This window comes from Buceros rhinoceros, unplaced genomic scaffold, assembly GCF_000710305.1.
Source record: "Buceros rhinoceros silvestris isolate BGI_N320 unplaced genomic scaffold, ASM71030v1 scaffold21602, whole genome shotgun sequence".
In the NCBI taxonomy this organism is placed as follows: Eukaryota; Metazoa; Chordata; class Aves; order Bucerotiformes; family Bucerotidae; genus Buceros; species Buceros rhinoceros.
The window spans coordinates 14,216-25,530 of NW_010400959.1; the positions used below are offsets into that span (position 1 = coordinate 14,216).

Genomic DNA, 11,315 nt, shown 5'->3' on the forward strand with positions numbered 1-11,315 from the left:
ACCCTGCCACTCAATCCACCACCTGTCAGTCTCTTGCCACTAAACCTCAGGGAATGTCACTGGGTCCCACTGACCTGTTCCCACCTTGGTCCTACTGTGGCCTCACCTAACCAATTCCCTACTGCATTCCCCTGGCCCCTTTTCCTCAGCTCCATGACTGAGCTGACTAAAGCCTTCTCCCCTCTTCCAGTACCAGGGCTCACCCGCTGTCTCTCATTGGGTTCAAACTCACCCATCTGAGTAACAGCATCCCGCAAGTGGCACTGCTCTAGCACCTCATGGAGTTCAGCATCTGTCCGTTTTCCCTGGGGGTCCAGGTTCTCTCGGATTGAACCACTGAACAAAAACGGATCCTGAGGGATGATGGCCAGCCTAGATCTGCAAGCAAATGAGAGCTGAGGGCATGTGGGGTGCGTTCTGCTGAAAAGCAAAGGCCGGTTGGTTTTTTTCGGGGGGTGAGGTGTCTTGGCTTGCTGCATGTCTCAGAGGCACAGACATGGGTCACATATCTAGCCTCACTTCCTTAGCACAGCCATTCAGAAATGACAGAGCAATTCATAAGAAGCTGCCACAATCAGACAAGAGGATGCCACAAAATTGAAGTCCTTTGCTCCTCCCTCTTCCCTCTGGCATCCAACCACTGATATCTCTCAGCCACCAGGCCCTGCCAGCTACCCTCCACTCTGCTCAGCCCTCCATACCTCAGCTCCTCCAAGCCCACCAGCTGGCTGTCAACACCATCCAGGAGAATCCGGCCTGACTTCAGCTCCAGCATGCGGAAAAGGGCCAAGAAAAGGGTGGATTTTCCAGATCCTGTGCGACCCACAATCCCCACCTTCTCTCCTGGGTAAACGGTGAAGCTCACACCATCAAGGGCATTAGGCAAGCCTGGCCGGTAGGCCAGGACCACTTGCTGGAACTCCACAAGACCCTGGCTTGGCCAGTCAGCAGCAACCTAAAAGGGACAGGGTGAGACACGATATGATCATGACCTGCTGTTGTCTTCAGCCTCACCTCCCCACAGGCCAAACCCCATCCAACCGTTTGGATGGTTGCCTGGCTTCTGAGCAAACCCACTGCACAGCCCAGCTCCAACTCTAGCCCCCTCCTAGGCTCTCACAGCTTGGGCCTAGCACCCATTCTGCTCTCTTACCCTTTCCAGTCATTGCAGCCTTCATCAGTTCCTGCCAGGGACTCATTCTCCCGAGGGATGTACTGGTAAAGGATTAGTGATCAAGGTGGTTTGTATGGGTCAGGGTACTCCCTACCCATTCACTGGAACCCTGTCATCTCCCCAGGAGACAAGTGCAGGACAGAGAGCCAGAAGATGAGCCAGTCCCTGAGAACATATTTGAATTTTTACCTGGACCAGTTTATCCTGAGTCTCCGTGGGGATGTCTGTGGTGTATTCCTCTGTCCGCTCCACACTCACCATCATGGTCTCTGTCAGAGTGAAGCTGGAAATAAGGCCTGAGAGCAGGTTTGTGACAGACAGGGCGTATGAGAGTGCCAGGCCCACAAGACCTGTGAGGACAAAAGCATAAGCAAGAATGTAACTAGCAGGGAAGGAGCTGGGATCTTGGTGGCAAGAAACAAGGGGGAAGCCAGCACTCTGGAGTCTGGGATCCCACTCCAGGATGGGGACACGCAGGAGGAGAGACAAGAGCTGAAGTACTACACTGTGGGTGACTTATAGAAAAACAGGGAGCAGGAACTCTGGATCTTACCCCAGTGTAGGAAAAGGTGCAGCTCTGGGCTAGGAAAGCAGGAACCCCTGGGCCACAGCCTAGGGGTGGGCACAGAACAATACCTGGCATCCTACCTGGATTTCCCAGTTGTTTCTGGTGCTGGATGATGGCAATTCCTGCAATAGCTGTAATCACAGCCACCCCAATCATCTGCAAGCGGATGTCCAGCCACTGCACTGCTGTGTTGCTGGCAAAAAGGCAGCGCTGGTTCTGCTCCAGGTACAGCTGATTCTCCAACTCAAACCTGGCAGGTGCACAAGAGAGGTTTGCACCACTCAACCTCCATTTCTGCTGCCCCAGACCAGTGGTATTCCTGTCACCCAATAACCAGACCCACACCATGAAGGCCCTGATCTATAAAGCCAAAGCTCTGGCTCTCTGGGTGCTCTTTCTTCCCACTCACCTTTGTGTTGCCCGCATGGCTCTGATGCTGCTCAGCCCTGAGAGGGTCTCTGAGAAATGAGTGTAAATCGGAGACAGGGTGACACTGTAAAGGCGCTTGAGCTCTCGGGACGTGCGCCGGTAATAGCGCTGGATGGAGAAGTAAAGGGCAGCCAGAGGGAGTAAGACAAGACCAATCCAAGGGAGACCATACGTGATGATCACCAGCATGCCCAAGAGCCCGTACATGTTGGCCAGGAAGATGTTGAGGATAAATGGCAAGCTGTCATCTACACAGTACATGTCTGAGGAGAAGCTGTTCAGGATCTGGCCTGTTGGTGTGGTGTCAAAGAAGGTGACTGTGGCCTGGCAACAAAGGAACCAGAAAGTAAGAGCCAGTTAGCTGCAATGAGATCCATCCACAGGACAGTGCCCAGGAGAGCAGCATCAAGGGGAATATAAAAGGCCACCACAGCCCCTCTCCCTTCCTCAGCTGGAGAACAAATCTCAGACTCCAAGCCAGCATCCACTCACTAGCAGACAGAACAACTCTTCTCACAGTAAAAGGAAAGAGTTCTTCTGTGGCAAATGGCAGATAGCAGTCACTCAGGTCCCACACTGGCCTACCGGCAGCCAGTGAGGCAGTGAGAGAATTCTCTAACCCTCTAATTCTGCCTTCCAATCCTCTAATACCAACTCTAGCCTGAGAACTCAAGGCAGCCCAAATCCTAAAGAAAGTTAACTGGCACATACCAGCACTGGCCCTAAATCTTGCTTAACGACTCCTTCCAATCTCATCCGAATCCGAGCTCATGATCCTGCAAAAGCTACTTTGATTCAGCTGGCTCTCATCTTGGCTATACACCTAAGCCTAATGAGCAAGCAGATGCAGGTGGCATCCATAAAACCTCCTCCATGGAATGGAACAAGCCTTACAGGACCCCAGCTCACTGCCCCCTTTTCCTGGCTGTGGTGCAGACCTTTCTGGATACAGTCCTACCAGGAGCTCATCAGTTAATACCAGCAGAAACCCTTACTCCCAACTATGAGAAAAACATCAAGGCAGAGCAACTTGCAGGAGCCCCAGTCCTGGACTTTTTGACCATTACCTTCAGAATCCTCTGGAGCAGTCGGTTGTGAATGACAGTAGCAGCACAGGTAGTGCCGTAAGCAAAGAGGAAGGCCCGAAGAATGGTGAAGAGGGAGTTGGCCCCTGCAATGCTCCCATAAACTATCAGATAGAAATTCACATCCTGTGAGCCATTGGAAAGGACTGGTGTGGTGTCCAGAGCTTGAATGGGGGAGCTGGAACACAGAAGGAGGAAGATTATGAACCTGCCAAGGTTCTCATGACAGTGAACTCACAGGTGGGGCATGAGAACCCAAGAGCCTCATAGGGAAACCAGGATACTTCATACTTGATACTCCTATGAGAAACCACCTCTTCGGCATGCTAGGACAAAGACTCTGATTACTTTGCAGTTAGGGGTCTTCCATCAGCCCAAGACAGAAGTCCTTTGGGCACCTCATCAGCTCAGAGATTTTTATTTTCTTTGTCAAAGCAGCCACACAGATCTCCTGCAGCAGGGTGGTTAGTTTATCCCTGCTCTCCACAAGGTTCTTCACAGGAAATGCACTTAAGGGCAAAACGGGAGTGTGTTTACTTCCTTTGGCATCTCCTAACCATATTCACTTACACAAGCCCAACAGTGGAGAAGAGAAGCAGCTCTGGGGAAGGCAGGGAAGCTGAGCAGACCATCACAGAGGTATTTGCTGGCTGGGATATGCTGGAGATCCAGTGTGACAGCCACCAATCTGAGATATTTCTGGATGCTACAGGGAAAGACAGACTGCATAAAGAGGGATTCAACCTTCAAATCAGCAAATATGATGCAGAAAAGCTGGAGGGGAAGCTGCTGGACAACTTTTGTTATTGTTTCACTGCCCAGTCTAGTCTTCCTGTGCCTTCTTTCTCTGCTGTTAGTAGTGGAGCAGGAGAAACAGCCTTGAGCTGCAGCAGCAACAGGGCACTGCTAGAGAAGCAGACATGCAACTGCATCAGTGAGATGTCAGATCTTGTTCCCACATGTGCACCATCCCAGCTGTGCTACTTTAGGTTGGGGAAGAGAAAAGGGGTCTTCCTGCTGCAGGGACAGAGATTAAAACCCCTGGTCTCTTTTCTTCCCCAGACTCCACACAAACAGGGAATGAGAGGAGAGGAAAGTCTAAAGAGAGGTGAGCTGTCTTGCTACTGCCCTCACCTTGCATGAGAAGCAGTGAGAAGAGGATGGATAATGCCAAGCAGCTGCCCACTGCCAGCCAATATGCCTTGTACACCTGAAAATCCACTGCCCCTGCTTTCTTCTCTTCCTCCTTGTGGATGAGATCGTTTTGAGTCGATTCTCCTCCCTCTGTCCCTAAGGCCTCTTCCTGGCTCTGCTCACCGGGGGCTGTGGGAACAGAAGCAAAAGCAAAGGTGAGTGCAACATAATTTCCTCCTGCAGCTGCTCCTTGCTGTGAACAGAGCACATCTAGGTTATGAGGGAGACTTTTCTTCCCTCCTCTCTCCTCTTTGAAGATAGGTGCACCAAGCTGGGCAGACTTTCCTCCAGAGCTGGACCACAGATTCAAATACTGTTCCACACCAATACTCAATGACAGGTGGGCCTCCTCTCCCCCTCTCTGCACACACTCCCACAGATCAGCACTGCCACAGCAGAGCAAGGTGGTGGGAGCTCTGTTCTTAGGCCAACAGCCATCAGTTACAAGTTCTGTCTGGGTGGTCAGCTGAGCTGCGCTGCCCCAGCCACTCTCAACCTCGCCAGGTATAGACCTTTATCCTTGCGTCTCTTGTTCACATCCTTGAACTTGGGGAAGGCTTCTACAAGTGGCAGGATATCAGCTGGTGTGCCTGTGAAGAGAGACATGCAAATGCTTCAGAGTCCATCACAACAAACAGGTGCTAGCTACTCACTGCCTCTTACTACAAAATAGTTTTGTTCTCTCATTCCCTATCTTCTCTCACAGCGCCTGCAGCATTGAAGGCCTGCTCCATACAACCTGCTATGGCCTTCTGCCTTATCTGCTCTCCACCCCTAGGACTCTCCTGTTTTACCTGTGCAACTGCACATTCCCTTCCACCCCCTCTTTGCCTTTCATGCATTTGTCATGCAAATGTCCTTTGCCCACATGTCCTCAAGTGCTTTATCACTTCATTCCCTACAAGTTAACCCTACTCCCTTATGTTTATCTTTGCTCAAGCCATTCCAAGGCTGGCACACAGGCACAAATGAATGCCTAAGAAGACAGCAAGTGTACCTGTCTTAACTACTCTGCCATTGTCTATCAACAACAAGGCATCGGCTTTCTCCAAAAACTCCGTCCTGTGGGTGCAGAGAATCCTGGTCTTATGTTTGAGAACTCCGAGAATGCATTTCTGCATAAGATGGTTGGCTACATCTGCATCCACAGCAGCCAGGGGATCATCAAGGAGGTAAAGCTCTTTCTCCTGAGATGGAGACAAAAGACGAGGATACAGCTGCTGGCCCTGCCAGAGCAGGCGGTGCTGTAGACAAAAGTGGAAGTGCCTCTGTGTAGCACACCACCAGCACCTTTAGGCCAGCACAGTGCAGCTTAAGACATGCTGCCAGAGCACATTGTACAGCTGGCTGCTTCCAGTTTCTTCACATCCTACTTGGCACTGGGCACAATCTGCCACAGCATGACTCCTTTGATACTTACCTGGTAAACAGCTCTGGCAAGGGCCACTCGAGCCTTCTGTCCCCCGCTGAGTGTCACTCCACTTTCACCCACTTCTGTCTGGTCACCTGCTGGTAAAATCTGAAATATTCAAGGAAATCCATTTAGAAGGGACAGGAAACTACTGGGCACCCAAAACTAGAACACCAGCATTTCTCTCCCGCCTCTGTAGTAATTCCTTAGGGTCACATCTTACCAAAAATTAAACAACCGTCTATACACTGGTTATGCAGAAAACTGTCAAGCTTGGTATTTATGCAGCTAAGTTCTCTTACACTCCAGAACAGGGCAGCACATCTGAACTACCCATTGAGAGCAACTGGTGGTCTGAGGTAACTCTGAAATCGCACCTGAAAATTTTCTGGGAGAGCAAGAGCTGAGCCTGCACCAAAATCACGCCAGGGCCTTCCAAACAGTTCAGTAGTTAAAAACTACAGAGTTTCAGTAGCAGGAAACAGTTTGCTTTTGATTCCATAGCATAGGCATAGTCCACTACTTCTCAAATAAGTACCTTACCTTTACAGAGCATTCATAGTTCCTGCCAAAGCAAACAGGGCTCCTAGTGCTTGGCACTTCAGAAGATCAGGTCTCAGGTTATAAACTGCGGGGAGAAGGCTGCTTTCCTACCACACAGCCAGGTTTACTGGTTAATACCCCCATAAGCCTAAAATCTAGAATATATTATTGACAGAAGGACCACAGACTCAGCCCTTCCAGATGCCAGGGAAGTTCCTTGTGATGCAAAAAAAAGCATAATCTGCTAACAGGCTCTGCCTGAAAAAAACAGCACTCATCAGTTCTCCAAGAACATCTCCCTTCCCCAGGATCAAGAGCTTTTGTCTCAGCAGCAGAAAAAAAATCCAAGGTGCTACCAGAGCGACTTCACACCTCGAAGAACTGTGGGGCCAGGTGTTTTCTGGGATTGGTAATCAGAATAATGCTGTGTGATTGGGGTGTTTGAAAAGCAGTCTGTAGCCTGAAGGAATGAGAACTGCTTCCAGTGAGGCTCAACTGGGATGCAAAAGCTGGCCAAGGCGGCCCAGGCAGCTTTACAGTTTAGGCACTCACGTTCAGGTCCTCAGAGAGGGCACAGGCCTCCACCACCTCCTTGTACAGCCCAGCATCGTATTGCTTCCCAAAAAGAATGTTCTCACGGACAGTGGTAAACTGTATCCAAGGCTCCTGTGTGGTCAGGCCAAATCCTTGCTCCAGGTCACAAACATACACTTGTCCACCTTGTCTGCAAGCCCACCAGAAGTGTAGTGGAAAGAGCAACAAAGGAGAAATTATAGCAGATCAGAATGGCCTACCAATAGGGATAGCACTGGATAGTCCTTGCTTGTCGTAAAGTGAAGGGACCAGGCAGGGAGAAATCTTTAGGCTACTCACTTAATGAGCTCTCCAGTGATGGCTGCAAGCAGAGAGCTTTTGCCAGAGCCAACCTTCCCAACAACCCCCAGAAGCATCCCCTGCAAAGAGAAATGAACAGAAGCACCCTGATGCACTCATGCAGAGCAGCTTGTCCAGATTTCTTGAGCCATATGTAGCCTGTAAGAAAGCTGACTGCTGTCTTAATCCAGGACTATCTCACCAAGTTCAGCAGCAGAGCTGGGTACAGTTGCTGAGTGAACCAGATATGGCAGGACACAAGCCTGCAAGGAGTGTTAACTCTGGAGCTCAGCTGTGTTCCCTGCCCAATCCTCTCCTGGCAGCAGTAGCAGAAAGCAGAGGGAGCTGGTTCAGCTCTTGTCTGTAAGCCATGCCTGGACCTCCTCCAGCACCCCTCAGCTCTGAGAGGTGTGATACATGCCCTGTGCCTCTTGACCAAGAAGAGATTTTGATGCATGGCTTGTAAGACCAGGAAAAAATGAAAATATGCCACCCCTGATTCATTATTTGGCTTCTCTAGTGCCATCACCTACTGTGTTCTTACTCACCTTTCTCACTGACAGGTTCTCAATGTGCAGTTGTAGAGTGTCTGTGGATAAGGGCTGCCTGGTGCTTTCCTCCTCAACTGGTGCCCATGAGAAGGCTGCACATCGCATCTCCATGGCAGTAGCAGTACCCGAAGGGCTATCTGCAAGAGAAGAGCAGCACAGCATTGCACTATTATGAGAAGGCCAGAAAATGAAAGGCACCTGGCGTCACAAATACTATCAGCTTTGTTCCCAAATGGATGAGACCAGGGAGAGGGCACTGCTGTGATGCTCTTGACCCAACCACAGAATGAGACACTTGCCTACTGACTTGCCATTAAACTTGTACCTCCCTTCCTCCAACCCTCCTGTCTACACACAAGGTGTGTGACACCTGCTGGGTGTCAGAGAGACACTATAAGGATAACCTGGTTTTACTATTGTTGAAGGTAAGAGAATGGCAGGGAGCTGGCAAAAGGCAGGGAAGGAGAGAAAGAGAGCTGAGAGGGCTCAGGAGAGGGGCACTCACTTTCATCATCAAGGGTTTTGATGACTTCAGTATGAGAGGACCTTTAGACAAAGGAGGGAACAGCTTCTTCTAAAGGGACACTAATGGCAGGGCTCTGTGGGGACAAGCAATGGTCTATTGCTGGTAAAGAGCAATGTTATAGCCTTGTCTCCCATTTTTCACAGGGTGGTGGTGCAGAGCCCCCCTCCATGGGCCTCTTCGCAACACTGGCGCCTGGGCTGTTTTGTGAAGTTGGCACCAGCCATTGTGTTTTCATTTAACTACAAAATGTTGGTGGCTGGGACGATTTGGTATCTTCTCATCTTGCCTAATGGGGCAGCAAGTCAAAACAATTCAACACCTGCATGTCTTAGGTACAAGTTAATTGAGTTGGAACAATTAGACACCCTCTAACCACACCTGACACTCCTAAACACCTTGGAAGGGTGCTGACAAGTAAGACCAGAGCCTCCTTTGAAGAGTGCCAAGTTTGCCTGACAAGATTAATGGCACAGTGGAAAAGTACTGACCAAAGTCAGACATCTTGCAACTCTATAAATACGGACCCCAAGTGAGGCCCACTGAAGGTCTCTGGGATCATGGTGACTGTGACTCGGTATCTCCCCCTGAGCTGGGACACCTCTGACTACCTGCTGGTCAAGCTGAGGAATAGGAAGACTGTCTGCTTGTACCAAGCTGACAAAGGGGCTCACTGTCTGTTTGTAAAGACTGATGCCAGGGAACACCACCCGCTTGTAATACACTAATGATGAGAGATGTATTTGCTGTCTCTAGGATTTTACGAAGTCCTACGGATCCACGGGAGCCCAGATTTAATGTAATCTGCAGAAAAGGAAACATCTTTATCATAAGTGAACCTCTATAACTGTATAAAGCTGTGTGCATGTGTGAGCGATTTGCTTTTTGCTTAGTGAGCTCTGTTAAATTTTACCACGTTATTGATTATAATAAATTATTGATTATTGACTGATTAAGCATTGCCATCTTATAGTTGACCACAACAGTGTTAATTTACTATAAATTGCTGCTATCTCAAAATTATATAGGATACACCATGTTACTTTAAAGCACTGCACTGAAGTCCCTATGCCCAAATCCTGTTAGTCGTAAAAATTGCCCAAGTCGGGGACTAGGTGTGGGTATAACTTTATTCTCTGAAGGAGTTCAGAGAGCAAGAGGGTCCTTTCTGTGAACCTCGTGACTCAATGGGAGGGCGTCCTTTACCCCTTTCACTCCCAATCTTGTCAATATTCTTAGTCATGAACCATTGACCACGTCTAACATTTGATCTAGCTACACCTAGGACCAAGGCTCCTCTCTGAGAAGGAATTTTGAGAGCGAGTCCATTCTGAAAACCTAGTGACTCAAAGGGAGGGCCACATTTCCCCCTTTTATTCCAAATTCCTGTGAAAATCATCCCAGACCAACTTCAAGACAACTTCCCTCTGTCTATTCTTCGCACGATCATTCTAGTCCAACCCAAAGCAATTTGCCTTCGTAGTAAGTAATGCAGTGAACCTTGCCATCAAATTGAACCTTGATCAATCTTTGTTAAACTTTGCTAAATGCTATCAAATTTATTTAAGCTTTGCCAAATTATCTACCTCGATAAACATGTTGCTGCCTTCCTATATTGAGTGAGGCACTTTTCACTCCTTCCACAGCAAGCAGAATCCTACACCAGAATTGTGCAACAAGTGATTTAAAGGGGAACCGCTCCTCTCCTCTCTCTCCTGTGACACACAGAAATGTAGTGCCTTCGCTCTGCCTCTTGACAACCGAATATCCTGAATTACAGGTGACAGCCAGCCACCCTCCAGTACTGCCCCTGGGCCTCACACCTCAGCTCTCTGCCCTGAACGCCCCCTGCTCAGGGTGCCAAGCCCAGCAGCATTCTTTGCCATTACCTAGGGCATAATAAGCTTCCAGGTCCTGGTCCATGAGTTCAAGGAAACGCTGGATTCGATCCAGGGAAACTTTGGCTTCCAAGGTCCCGTTCAACACCCATGGGAAGCTGTTGAGGGGGAGAATAAGCATTCCAACAAGGGCCAGTGCTGTGAACACCTGCATGGGTAAGAAAACAGCCATGAGTTGGAGGAGTTATCTCCCTTGCATTTTGTATCCTCCAAACGGCTTCACCACCAAGAACCTGAAGAGCTGTGGGGAGACACAGGCTGGGTTTATTTTGCAGAGAAGATGCCTCAGGACTACAGCCCCGCTGCAGATTGTCCTCTGCGTGAGATAAGGTTGGAGTTCTCCCTGCTACCTACTCACCTTTGTGGCAGTGAGCTGGTGACCCAACAGGACATAGGTGATGAAGATGACAATGGAGACAACAACAGGCAGTGCTGCCCATAGATAGACACATGCAGCATCCAAGTACTTGATGGCTCGTAACTTCTGCAGCTCTTTATCCCGACAGGCATTTATCCTGGTGCTGAAGTGCTTCTCCCAGGCATAGAACTTGATGACACGAATGCCACATAGGAACTCTGTCATTAGCTGCAGACAAAGAGGAAAAGCACATACAGCAACCCACGTGGGCCTAATGCACCAAATGCCAGCTAGGCATCTGGGCTGGGGCCAGGTTTGCAGTTGCCTCTTGCTAAGGACCAGGCTGGAGATATCAGGAACCATTTATTGCTGACAAAGACATAAACTCAAACAGCAGCTATGGGGAACTTTGCTCTCTCTCCTTCCACCAGCTTCTTCAGCCACCTGTGCTGCATACAGCTCAAGAAAAGGCAAAATATTACACTACTTCGCAGCTGAAGGTAAACTGGCAACACAGGTAAAGGGACATGTGGAATTTCTACTCCATCCTGGCTGCCATTTACCGATATTGGCCTGACAGTGCCGTGAGATAGTAACACCCATCTCTCAGGCCCAGTGCTGCCACGATACAGCTAGTCTGCATCCAGTGCCTGGCTGGCTCCCACCCAGCAGCTTGGGTGTTCCTGCAGCATGCTGTCCTCTCATTCC

At 49.5% G+C, this 11,315-nt stretch overlaps 1 protein-coding gene across 1 annotated transcript in view; it reads right to left on the bottom strand.

Moving 5' to 3' along the window:
- The window catches only part of ABCC10 (ATP-binding cassette, sub-family C (CFTR/MRP), member 10), a 17,820-nt gene that overhangs the window by 3,175 nt on the left and 3,330 nt on the right, over positions 1-11,315 (bottom strand). The window contains 16 exon segments of the mRNA XM_010132113.1: positions 233-378; positions 702-955; positions 1,364-1,524; positions 1,823-1,992; positions 2,152-2,495; positions 3,239-3,434; positions 3,827-3,962; positions 4,391-4,579; positions 4,963-5,040; positions 5,448-5,637; positions 5,871-5,969; positions 6,957-7,128; positions 7,278-7,357; positions 7,826-7,965; positions 10,241-10,397; positions 10,608-10,835. Of these exon segments, the coding sequence (XP_010130415.1) occupies positions 233-378; positions 702-955; positions 1,364-1,524; positions 1,823-1,992; positions 2,152-2,495; positions 3,239-3,434; positions 3,827-3,962; positions 4,391-4,579; positions 4,963-5,040; positions 5,448-5,637; positions 5,871-5,969; positions 6,957-7,128; positions 7,278-7,357; positions 7,826-7,965; positions 10,241-10,397; positions 10,608-10,835 (2,740 nt within the window).